Source organism: Mastacembelus armatus, chromosome 13, assembly GCF_900324485.2.
Source record: "Mastacembelus armatus chromosome 13, fMasArm1.2, whole genome shotgun sequence".
NCBI lineage: Eukaryota > Metazoa > Chordata > Actinopteri > Synbranchiformes > Mastacembelidae > Mastacembelus > Mastacembelus armatus.
Window position 1 is genome coordinate 12060007 of NC_046645.1, and position 12747 is coordinate 12072753.

A 12747-nucleotide genomic window follows, 5' to 3' on the forward strand; every position below is an offset into this window, starting at 1 on the left:
ATTCGAAGTCGCTAAAATGAATATTGAGTTGGTGTATGACTTTGTCAAAATAGCATCAGACATTGTAGTTTTCTCTCTCCAATTTGACAATGTTGACATGTTTAGCCACATGTTGCTGTTCCACCACTGGCTGTCTAGGCGGTGTCCAACAAACATGAGTTTCATAGAAAGTCTAGTTGCCTTAACTGTATTCCAGTTGCCCTGTCTTCTTGTGTTCGAGTTGTGTTATTTCCTTACCATATTTCCCAGAATTCCTGTTGCTTGGTCTTTCCCGTGTTTTGGATTTAATGTTGTTCAGGTTGTTCAGTAATTCTTTGTATTTACCTTGTGCTCTCTGCATACTTGAATCCTCCTGTTCCTCGCTACAATCCAGTGTTTTCCTGCCTTGTTGCTTGTTTATTAAAGTTGCCTGCAATTGGGTCCTTTTCTTTGCTGAAAATCGTAACAATATAACATATGACAATTCAGAGTTGAGATGCAGAGACTATCTTACAAATTTCTTAGCTGTTTATCTAGCTGCCAACCCCCCAATTCACTCACTGTTTCAACCCTCAGCAGTTGCATGCCCCTCCAAATCACATGACCGATTTAAGATGACATAGCAACAAGACCCTCACTTTCAACTTGTTTCCAAAGACGAGCAGACATCAAACTCCGCACCAGTTTTTCAATAGTATTGATAAGCCAAATAAAACTAGAGATATGATATACGGGACACACGTGTTTTAAATTTTACAAATCAGGACACAACTGGCGATGCCTTGTTACAAACACTGGTAAAAATGACAACCTCCTCTGAATTAAATCTTAGATATGATGGAGAGGTATTACTGAAATAACATTTTTGTTAAAGTATCAAGAAATATTTTCTGTAACATTTATATAAAAAATGTGAATGTATTTATTTAATATTTAATTTTTTCAGCACACGAAGAAAATCTAATTATAAAATGAAACAATGACATATTAACAGGATATTCACAAAATTACAAAACAACATAACACAATGAAACTAATGATAATATTAAACATTGCCAAAATAGTACAAGGATTGATTTTTGTTCATCAGATGTTTCTTAATGTTCTTCTCTGGCTTAAACAAAATGATAAAACACTTTGGAGCAAATATACACAATATTAGTCCAAAACTGGAGGCCAGAATGGCAAATATCTCCACAGCCACAGTAAACTTCCCAGGAGAGCTGACATATGCTGGGATAAAAGTGATCCAGACTGCACAGAATATCAGCATGCTGAAGGTGATAAACTTGGCTTCATTAAAATTATCAGGCAGTTTCCGGGCCAGGACAGCTAACACAAAGCAAAAGACAGCCAACAGGCCTATGTACCCGAGCACAGCCCAGAACCCAATAGCTGAGCCTAACGCACACTCCAAGATGATTCTTTCTTTGTATATGGTGAAGTTTTTCATTGGAAAAGGGGGACTAACAATCAACCAAACAGTACATATTAAAACTTGGATAAATGTAAATGATAATACAGTCATTCTTTGCTGTAGAGGACCAAACCATTTCATGACATTACTACCTGGAAGTGTAGCTTTGAAGGCCATTAACACCACCATAGTTTTCCCCAGAACACAAGAGATACAGAGGACAAAGGTGATCCCAAAAGCTGTGTGGCGCAGCATGCAGGACCACTCAGAGGGTGCTCCAATGAAAGTTAATGAACATAAGAAACACAGAGTCAGGGAGAAGAGCAGCAGGAAGCTCAGCTCAGAGTTGTTGGCCCTGACAATCGGGGATGTTCTGTGTCGAAAGAATATAGTCGCTGTTATAATGGCCAGACAGGCACCACCAACTGAGAATGTAGCCAGGATGACTCCCAGGATCTCACTGAATGACAGAAACTCTACAGCCTTGGAAACACATGTGTCTTTCTCTGCATTAGGCCAGAACTCATTGGGACAAGGGAAACAATCAATGGAATCTGAAAATATAAATCAAAAAGGACCTTTAGCAGTCACATCATTGATGTGGTGATATACATGAGAAAACAATGGATTTTACCTGTAGCATTGCTAATCTCTCCCTCAGGACATGGTACACAATCATAACAGCAGATGGGTTTTCCTTTCTGCAGCACTTTATGAGTTCCTTTAGGACAGCTGTCAGTGCACACTGACACAGGAACCTGACAGACACAATACACAATGACAGAATCACACAGATATGCAGTTTTGATACAACAGCTGATATGATTCAGTTCACCAATGTTGAATATATCAATGTTCCTCACTTGTGTCCTGCCTTCCACCCAGGTGATGTTCCTGTTGATATGGAACTCCTGGCCCAGTGGCAGTGATGCATCATATTGCCCTACTGTCACAAACACAATGCTGCCACTCTCACTTTTCTGCCAGTTAACCAGCTCATATGTGGCCACAGGATCCCCATTGGCATCAAATGACACAGGATAACCATTTTGGGAAAAATTTACTTTCTTCAGATGATTAAGAACCTGTGAGGATAATAGGGGAAATAAAGGAAATCATATTAAATTAATTAACTTCATAGCCCTTAATGATCAAGCACCATCACATCTTACATGATAGATAAGACAAAGATAAGCTTCATGTAATGAATGAATAAAATGTTAATTTTATAAAAAGTGCATTATTGCTAAATATAGGCTTTGGACTGTTAATTTACTAGTTTTAACTGACCTGTTTGGGCTCTATGCTGCTGATTCTGTCACACTGAGTTGTAGAATTAGTCTCCTGACACACTGCATTATGAATGGCATGTGCTATTGCATAAACAGCCTTGTACACCATGTTAGTGATTCGAAGCTGAGATGTGTCAGTGTACGGGCTCTGGAGTTTCTGTATGTCCTCGGTTCCATCACACACATTCTTGTCTGTGGCAGCACCTACAAACATACAGAGATGGAGATTTTAACTTTGACAGTTTGATTTTCTTTTTGTATTTATTTGTAAATCATGGTTTACATTTCAAAATTCTTTTGGTATCTGGTAACTTTCTCACTTTTTTCCAGTCTGCAGTTGAATGCACTCTCCCAAAACTCAGTAAGAATTGAGGAAGCTGCCACTTTAGTAGGAGAGAGATCCAGCAGGAAGTTTCTCAGACCTGGGATGACAGATTTCTGAATCCCAAATCCAATGGCTCCAGCACAGAAGTTGAAAATCAGCAGGTCTGGATGGGTTATCCAGTCCTCACTGCCTATCCACTGACGAGGTGGGGAAGGTTCACGAGACAGCTCTTCCAGCAGGATCCTCATGTCTCCAGTGGATGCAAATGCCACAATAGTCTTAGATGTTGACCTAAAGACACATTACATTAGAACAAAACAAATGCAAACGATTTTGAAATGAGTCCAAATATCGTCAAAATTGCCAAAAATAAATATTTTTTTTCTCTTCTTTTTTTTGTGTTATAAGAGGGCAGTTTTGGTTTTTCTTTTTATCAATATAAATGATGAAAAAAGATGAATTGCCACTTAGCCAATAATGTATTATAATAATCTTATAAAAATGCTCTCTTTAAATTTGCTACGGCTTTGTTTACAGAAATGAAGTGACATTACAAGAAACACAAGTAAAATCATTGATGTAGAAACCTGCGGATAACATCAGCCACTCTCTGGATCCTGCTACGTGGGTTGGTCCGAGTGAAAGATTCAGAGTATTCAACACAGATCCCCTCTTTGTGCGCAGCGTACAGAAAAGACGCCATGCCATTATTTCCATAGTCTGAATCTGACCGGACAGCACCTATCCAAGTCCAGCCAAAGTGTTTCACCAGCTTGGCCAGAGCAGCAGCCTGGAAATGGTCACTGGGAATTGTTCTGAAGAAATTTGGGTATTGATGTTTATTGGATAGGCATGCACAAGTGGCAAAGTGACTCACCTGTAGGAATCAATAAACAACACAGCATAATCCTGTAAGTGCAAAGTAAAAAACAGCAGAAATGAATTTTAAAAAATATTTTGTCAAAAAAATCAAATATTTACTTGAGGAATATTAAAGGCCCCAGTGATGCGAGAAATGCTGATGGATGGTGTGGACCCAGATTCACCAACAACAGCCATCACCGTACCAGATTTTGAGCAGTTGTCACTGGTATAAAACTCAGGGTCCAGACCATTAGAAAGCTGAAATGCCACATGCACCGCCATGGGCACTGAGGCACATGAGTCATAGATCTGATAACCGAGCCTGATGCCTGGGAGCAGCTTTGTACTGTTGTTAATCTCCTCAATGGCAAAGACCATTGCACGTAAAATGCGCAGTCCACGGCCATCAATGCTGCACACAGATACTCATGTCATTGTTGAAAATCCAGGATAAGTGATAAAGACAATTCACAATTTTCACAGAAAACATATAATGGAGTATAACAGTTCAGTTACAATTGAAGTACTGCTTTTGTTAGCCAGTAAACAAACCAGTACACCAAACTTCAACAATACACCTATATTTTTAGTTAAGAAAAACAAAAATGTTTTTTTTATCATATAGGCATAAGCTGATATTGTTATGAATACCTGTAATTGTTATAAGCTAATATTGATTTGGCCCTTAATGTGAAACAGAAGAAAGACTTTTTTTGAGTATTCAACAGTACACAAAAACTTAGCAAGAAGCTTGTAACAACATCCTTCAAATGAAAACATCTCTGTCACACACAATATCACATCCTTTTATCCCCCATTGTTCCCTCTTACTAACCTCCCTCTGCACTTCAGTGGCTGAGGCACTGTGGTGTAGGTATAATTCACAGTTTGCATGTTGTAGTGTATAGAGAAAACACCCCCAATAACATAATCACCATCCATTGAGAAGGCAGGACGAAGAGTGGTACCTTGCAGTTTACATTTCTCAGATAAAGCCTCAGCACTGACCCCAGCAGCAGCTCTAATCTCTGTGCACCCATCACTTTGTTTCAGACCAACCCAACAATCATTCAACCTAAGAGCTGAGTTCAACCCAGTCAAACCCAGAGCTATTCTCAGACCAATAAAGAGAAAAGAGATCTCCATCTCTCAGGTGCATCTGTGCACAAGTGTGTTTTCACTGGTTTATAAAGGTTTTCTGACACAAGGCTCTTGCTCTCTGCTGTACCTCAGCCTACATCAGACAGGGGGTGCCCTTACCCAGTTTGCCTTATTAACTCAAAGTATTTTAATTTGTTGGGCTGCATGTAACATATAACCTCCATAAAGTGTCTCTGTTTTCTTTTTTCCCCTTTTGTAAATTTACTGTTGTAAACACAGGTGTCTTCTTTTTTTTGTCATGTCTGTTTTGCTTGGTTTTTAGATCACATTACAGTCCGACATGTGCTGTTACCATGAAATTAATGTTAAAAGTACATGTATTTGTATTATCATTATTCCCATATTTATTTCACACTGATTTCCTTTTAGTTGTATTTATGGCTGTTCATATTATCGACTTCTCAATATAAAGCTAGGAATGCTAGTGTAATGTGATTTAAAGACCACGCCTGGGTCATAGTATGTGTGATGTATTCATTATGTCTGATATTCATCAAGGCAGTTTAGCTGATTAACTGAAATGATATTTTTTCATAAAAGGAACCTGAATGTATCCCAAAATGCAAATGCAAGTACTTAAAAAACACATGAAAGAAAAAATGACACATAGAAGTATCACCACATTTTCATTCACAACCTTTTCAACTTTATTTTAGTTAATTTTGGTTTTATTGTTTGTGGTAAAAACTGTTTACCTTTTCTTGTCTAGGATCAGCACCCCCACCTGTACTTGGGCTGGTCATGTAAAATCACACCTACACAAGAGGCTGTTAGCAGTGGTCTGTGGTCTATTTGACACTTTAGTTCTGTTGCAGCATATGAAATTTATTTGTAAGGGTGTTAAAATATTGAGCAATGTTGTCTGAGTTGCAGAGCTTTCCCACCCTCTCCGTGTTTTCATATAATTTTCTGATGTTACCCAGTCCATATCAAAAAGGGCATATAATATAAATAGATACACATCTTTTTTATTGAATCTCTGCCTGTGTCACTTAATCTAAAAATAGACTGTCAACTCACACTGATAATCTATTGCCATCATTTCATCTGAGTAAAAATCTGCTCTGGCAAACATAATGCATCATGGGGAAACAACAGAATCAAAATTGAGAATACAGAAAAGCTGATTGCAGATGGAGAAAAAAAAAAACAATCTCTGGTTTCACTAAGAGAACCTTACAAATAGGCTTCACATTTAAGCCTTTTGCCCTAACATTATCAACATATTAATAATGCTAAATCCTTTTTTCTCATTATTGAGAAGCACAGTAAGTCCCTGACTTACCTGAAAAAATAAGTCTGATATGTTTGCATTTGGGCAACAACTCTGGGCAACACTGTTTGGTGGTTTTTATTGTTGCCTCTGTGGAGACTTGGAATTAATTAGTTGTTAAAACAGGTACCCCATAAGGAATTAATTAGTTGTTAAATCAGGTACCCCATAATTTTCAGCAATCTTCAGGGTTTGTTAATTGCTGGTTGTATCTTCATTATAAATATGCACTGGTTCCAATTCAACTGAAAATGAGTAAGTGTATTACCTATGCTTGCCGATAGAGGGCGTATGAGGCGCAAGTGATGGAGAGTAAAGCTGCACATCACCAGAGGAAGAATAAATCCTCTCGTGGAGTTACAGCAGCTCAACATGTGTGCTCTCTTTATTCTTTATCACAGGTTAGTAAACACATGGAAATAAGTACATCTTATGGTTTTGCAAGCTACAAGATATCGCTGATGATGTAGTTGCATGTTGTGAAATGTGAAACAGATTTTGTTGTGAAAGATGTCTGAGTATTGAGTGAATAAGTGTTGGGGTAACCATGCTAATGCTAGAGGTAGCGTCTAGGGATACGATGTACGACAAACTAGTCTAAACCAGCCACGGTAAAGGAACCATTTGTGTACTGAATAAGGGTATTAGGAAACATTTTCATCCAATGACATTTTTCTGGATACTTTGTCACTGCATTGACATATTGTGGGTTGTTTCCATTCGCCAGAAGAAAATGCTATTGAAGTTTAGTATATTAAACACAGTAAATGGCGGCTAATGTGAAGTTAGCTAGTAGAAGGTGCTATGTAAGAAGTACCGATAATTCATGATTGTATAAATATGATTTCATGGATTATGGTATTGTAAATAATTGTACATGTTGAAAGTAAACACGTTATAACTATTGTTTTTGTACTGCAATCTCATGATAGAATGTTAAAAGAGATTGACCAGAGGAAGAATAAATCCTCTCGTTGTGGAGTTACAGCAGCTCAACATGTGTGCTCTCTTTATTCTTTATCACAGATTATATGCCCCCCTGAGCTGAGTCTTCTGGGGGAGCAACACCGAACAGCACAAATGTTTTCTGGTTATAAACCCAGCAACAGGCCTTTCTGTGTAGAGTTTGCGTGTTCTCCTTGTGCTTGTGTGGGTTTTTCTCTGGGTACTCTAAAAACTTGTTGCATCATTCCCAAGAAGACTCATGGCTGTACTAGCTCAAAAGGGTGCTTCTACTCAATGCTGAGCACAGGGTCTGAATACTTATGACCATGTGATATTTCAGTTTTTCTTTTTTAATAAATTTGCAAAAATTTCTACATTTCTGTTTTTTTTCTGTCAAGATGGGGTGCTGAGTGTACATTCATAAGAAATAAAATGAACTTTTTTGATTTTGGCAAATGGCCGCAATGTCACAAAGAGTGAAAAATTTAAAGGGGTCTGAATACTTTCCGTACCCACCGCCGTATATATTCTTTTTATATATATATAAATATGCATATATATATATATATATATATATATAATTTTTTTCTTGCAAAGGTTTTTGAGTTGGATTGTATGGACAGGCCCCATGAATACATATTTGTGGATGAAGCAGCATTCAATTTGGCAAAGAGGAGAAGCAGAGACAAAGACTTTATTAGCAACCATGCCATAGTGCAATTCCTAGGTCAGAATGGTGGAAATGTCACACTGTTTGCTGCAATCAGTAACCTAGGAGATCTACACCATCATCCTGTCTTGGGCCCATACAACACACAGAGCTTGCTTACATTTTGGCATGGTCTCCGTGATGTTCTTATTGGCCATGTACAGCAAGAAAATGATCAAGCAGAATATACAGTTTATGTCATCGTCTGGGATTATGTTAGTTTTCACAAAGACCTGCTTGTCCATGAGTGGTTCAACACATATCACCAATTTCCTTTCTTAAACCCAACAGAAGAATTCTTTTCTGCATGGCGATGGAAGGTCTATGACCAACAACACTACACTCAGGAAAATCTCTTACTAGGATTGATTTTTGTTCATCAGATGTTTCTTGGTGTTCTTCTCTGGCTTAAACAAAATGATAAAACACTTTGGAGCAAATATACACAATATTAGTCCAAAACTGGAAGCCAGAATGGCAAATATCTCCACAGCCACAGTAAACTTCCCAGGAGAGCTGACATATGCTGGGATAAAAGTGATCCAGACTGCACAGAATATCAGCATGCTGAAGGTGATAAACTTGGCTTCATTAAAATTATCAGGCAGTTTCCGGGCCAGGACAGCTAACACAAAGCAAAAGACAGCCAGCAGGCCTATGTACCCGAGCACAGCCCAGAACCCAATAGCTGAGCCTAACGCACACTCCAGGATGATTCTTTCTTTGTATATGGTGAAGTTTTTCATTGGAAAAGGGGGACTAACAATCAACCAAACAGTACATATTAAAACTTGGATAAATGTAAATGATAATACAGTCATTCTTTGCTGGGTAGGACCAAACCATTTCATGACATTACTACCTGGAAGTGTAGCTTTGAAGGCCATTAACACCACCATAGTTTTCCCCAGAACACAAGAGATACAGAGGACAAAGGTGATCCCAAACGCTGTGTGGCGCAGCATGCAGGACCACTCAGAGGGTGCTCCAATGAAAGTTAATGAACATAAGAAACACAGAGTCAGGGAGAAGAGCAGCAGGAAGCTCAGCTCAGAGTTGTTGGCCCTGACAATCGGGGATGTTCTGTGTTGAAAGAATATAGTCGCTGTTATAATGGCCAGACAGGCACCACCAACTGAGAACGTAGCCAGGATGACTCCCAGGATCTCACTGAAGGAAAGAAACTCTACGGGCTTGGGAAAACATGTGTCTTTCTCTGCATTAGGCCAGAACTCATTGGGACAAGGGAAACAATCAGTGGAATCTGAAAATATAAATCAAAAAGGACCTTTAGCAGTCCCATCATTGATGTGGTGATATACATGAGAAAACAATGGATTTTACCTGTAGCATTGCTAATCTCTCCCTCAGGACATGGTACACAATCATAACAGCAGATGGGTTTTCCTTTCTGCAGCACTTTATGAGTTCCTTTAGGACAGCTGTCAGTGCACACTGACACAGGAACCTGACAGACACAATACACAATGACAGAATCACACAGATATGCAGTTTTGATACAACAGCTGATATGATTCAGTTCACCAATGTTGAATATATCAATGTTCCTCACTTGTGTCCTGCCTTCCACCCAGGTGATGTTCCTGTTGATATGGAACTCCTGGCCCAGTGGCAGTGATGCATCATATTGCCCTACTGTCACAAACACAATGCTGCCGCTCTCACTTTTCTGCCAGTTAACCAGCTCATATGTGGCCACAGGATCCCCATTGGCATCAAATGACACAGGATAACCATTTTGGGAAAAGTTTACTTTCTTCAGTTGACTAAGAACCTGTGAGGACAATGAGTGAGGAATAGCAACAAACTGTTTAAAATAAAATCTTGTTTCTCAATTCATAAAACTTAAAAGGTATTGATGTCTTCATTTATTCACTTGAACTGACCTGTTTGGGCTCTATGCTGTTGATTCTGTCACACTGAGTTGTAGAATTAGTCTCCTGACACACTGCATTATGAATGGCATGTGCTATTGCATAAACAGCCTTGTACACCATGTTAGTGATTCGGAGCTGAGATGTGTCAGTGTACGGGCTCTGGAGTTTCTGTATGTCCTCGGTTCCATCACACACTTTCCTATCTGTGGCAGCACCTACAAACATACGGAAACACAAGCAGCAAATTTCTGTACTTGATACTCAGTACCTTATGATATGTATCATGCATTTATTTTAAATTTTTGCTCAAATGTTCTGTCTGCTATATGTTTTTTCAATATCTCTACATTTCAAAAAGATTTGTGTTTAAACCTTTTGTTTCATCACATGAAAAGCCACCTAGATATGCAATAAAAAAAAAAGCAAAATCATAGGGATCCAAACACATGACCATCATCTATAGGATGATAATTCAGTCGGGCAACATGCTCACTTTTTTCCAGCCTGCAGTTGAATGCACTCTCCCAGAACTCAGTAAGAATTGGGGAGGCTGCCACTTTAGTGGGAGACAGATCCCGTAGGAAGTTTCTAAAACCTGGGATGACAGATTTCTGAATCCCAAATCCGATAGCTCCATCACAGTAAGTGAACCTAAGCAGGTCTGCATGCGTTATCCAGGCCTCACTGCCTATCCACTGACGAGGTGGGGAATGTTCACGAGACAGCTCCTCCAGCAAGGTCCTCATGTCTCCAGGGGTTAAAAATGCCACAATAATCTTAGATGTTGACCTGGAGACACATTACATTACAGCGATACAAATGCATAGGCTTGTGAAATACAACCAAATATCATCAACACAACCAAAAACAAATCTTTTTTTGTGTTATAAGAAGGCAGTTATGGCATTGCTATTTATCAATATAAATGATGGAAAAAGATGAATTGCCAATTAGCGATTAATTTATTAAAATAATATTTTTAAAAATGCTTTCTTTAAATTTGTTGAGGCCTTTTTTTACAGGAATGAAATGACATTACAAGAAACAAAAGCACAATCAGAGACAGAAACCTGCGGATAACATCAGCCACTCTCTGGATTCTGCTACTTGGGCTGGCCCTATAGAAAGATTCAGAGTATTCAACACAGATCCCCTCTTTGTGTGCTGCTTCCAGAAAAGACGCCATGCCATTATTTCCATAGTCTGAATCTGAACGGACAGCACCTATCCAAGTCCAGCCAAAGTGTTTCACCAGCTTGGCCAGAGCAGCAGCCTGGAAATGGTCACTGGGAATTGTTCTGAAGAAACTTGGGTATTGACGCTTATTGGATAGGCATGCACAAGTGGCAAAGTGACTCACCTGAAGGAAAAAAAAAATGAGTACAAATCTTTACTGTCACATAAAAAAAACAGCGTAATCACATTATTTTGGTAATAAAAATTAAATATGTACTTGAGAGATATTTAAAGATCCCAATGATGCGTGAAATGCTGATTGATGGTGTGGACCCAGATTCACCAACAACAGCCATCACCATACCAGATTTTGAGCAGTTGTCACTGGTATAAAACTCAGGGTCCAGACCATTAGAAAGCTGAAATGCCACATGCACCGCCATGGGCACTGAGGCACATGAGTCATAGTTGTGATAACCAAGCCTGATGCCTGGGAGCAGCTTTGTACTGTTGTTAATCTCCTCAATGGCAAAGACCATTGCACGTGAAAATCGCAGTTCACGGGCTTCAATGCTGCATAAAGATACTCATGTTACTTTTTCATCTTAAAGCACTAAATTATTTAAAATACATATAGTTTCATTGTTGCCTAAAAGATTTTTAACAAAATACCATCATACAAAACATCTCTGTCCCACACACCAACATTTTTTAAAAACCCTTCTCCTCCTTACTGACCTTCCTATGCACTTCAGTGTCTCAGGCATAAAGGTGTAGTTATGGTGCATTGTGTTCAGGTATTCATGTATAGAGAAAACACCCCCAATAATGTAATCACCATCCATTGAGAAGGCAGGAGGAAGAGTGGTACCTTGCAGTTTACATTTCACAGATAAAGCCTCAGCACTGACCCCAGCAGCAGCTCTAATCTCTGTGCACCCATCACTTTGTTTCAGACCATCCCAACAATCATTCAATGTAAGAGCTGAGTTCAACCCAGTAAAACCCAGAGCTAATGTCAGACCAATAAAGAAAAAAGACATCTCCATCTCTCAGGTGCATCTGTGCACAAATGTGTTTTTATTGGTTTACATAAATTTACAGACAAAATCTTCCCTCCTTCTACTGTACGTCAGCATACTCTACATCCAACCGAGGACGTCATTACTCAGTGTTATTTATGCTAATACATTTTTTCTATGTCATGAATTTGCATCTTTTATTTTTTCAGTGAACAAAGCAAAACCATCAAACTGGCCATTAATTCTTCCATTTCAAACAACAGAACTTGATCACTCCAGCGGCCGTGTGTGAACAATTTGGTTACTTTCTTTTGTATCAGTCCTAAAACACTTTTTAAACCAACCATCTTAAAACATAATTTCTGTAGAAATTAATATACCTAAAATTACAAATGGCTTAATACAATCAGACATTTTTCCCAGTTATTAAGTCCCTTCTGAAGTATAATACTTATAAGGATATCGCAAATCTTCACATGACTGGAAACATATTGGGAACAGCGATTCAGCTTAAAAATGTTTTAAATGGCCTTTAGGGCAGACTTCAATGGGGATTCAGAAAATATTGGTTGCGTATTGTAATGAGAGATTCTGTGAATTGGGTGCAGCACTCTAGGCTATTGCTAAAAAAAGAAACAACATTTTTCATTTTGATAACATTCTCGTGCTATTTCTTCATACTTGTA

The 12747-nt window shown here is 38.7% G+C and overlaps 2 protein-coding genes across 2 annotated transcripts; both read right to left on the reverse strand.

The window, feature by feature from the left end:
* Positions 1–1024: 1024 nt before the first annotated feature.
* On the reverse strand, positions 1025–4819 carry LOC113134357 (extracellular calcium-sensing receptor-like). Its single transcript, XM_026313705.1, has 8 exons — positions 4713–4819; positions 3995–4289; positions 3601–3890; positions 3009–3304; positions 2687–2892; positions 2260–2481; positions 2031–2154; positions 1025–1950 (listed from the first exon to the last, which is right to left on the reverse strand). The coding sequence occupies exons 1-8, from the start codon at positions 4817–4819 to the stop codon at positions 1025–1027; spliced, it is 2466 nt and encodes an 821-aa protein (XP_026169490.1).
* Positions 4820–8324: 3505 nt separating this feature from the next.
* Positions 8325–11884, reverse strand: LOC113122985 (extracellular calcium-sensing receptor-like). Its single transcript, XM_026294697.1, has 8 exons — positions 11778–11884; positions 11328–11612; positions 10934–11233; positions 10357–10652; positions 9873–10078; positions 9539–9760; positions 9310–9433; positions 8325–9229 (listed from the first exon to the last, which is right to left on the reverse strand). The coding sequence occupies exons 1-8, from the start codon at positions 11882–11884 to the stop codon at positions 8325–8327; spliced, it is 2445 nt and encodes an 814-aa protein (XP_026150482.1).
* Between the last annotated feature and the right edge of the window lie 863 nt (positions 11885–12747).

What these genes read in the sequence shown, in the direction of transcription:
- LOC113122985 (XM_026294697.1), bottom strand. Translation starts at nt 11,884, where the DNA reads ATGGATGGTGATTACATTATTGGGGGTGTTTTCTCTATACATGAATAC. An exon ending in ACACTGAAGTGCATAGGAAG is followed by an intron (nt 11,613 to 11,777) that starts GTCAGTAAGGAG and finishes ATCTTTATGCAG; the next exon opens with CATTGAAGCCCGTGAACTGC. An exon ending in CAACTGCAGGCTGGAAAAAA is followed by an intron (nt 10,079 to 10,356) that starts GTGAGCATGTTG and finishes GTATGTTTGTAG; the next exon opens with GTGCTGCCACAGATAGGAAA.
- LOC113134357 (XM_026313705.1), bottom strand. Translation starts at nt 4,819, where the DNA reads ATGGATGGTGATTATGTTATTGGGGGTGTTTTCTCTATACACTACAAC. An exon ending in CCACTGAAGTGCAGAGGGAG is followed by an intron (nt 4,290 to 4,712) that starts GTTAGTAAGAGG and finishes ATCTGTGTGCAG; the next exon opens with CATTGATGGCCGTGGACTGC. An exon ending in GGGTGGAAGGCAGGACACAA is followed by an intron (nt 2,155 to 2,259) that starts GTGAGGAACATT and finishes TGTGTCTGTCAG; the next exon opens with GTTCCTGTGTCAGTGTGCAC.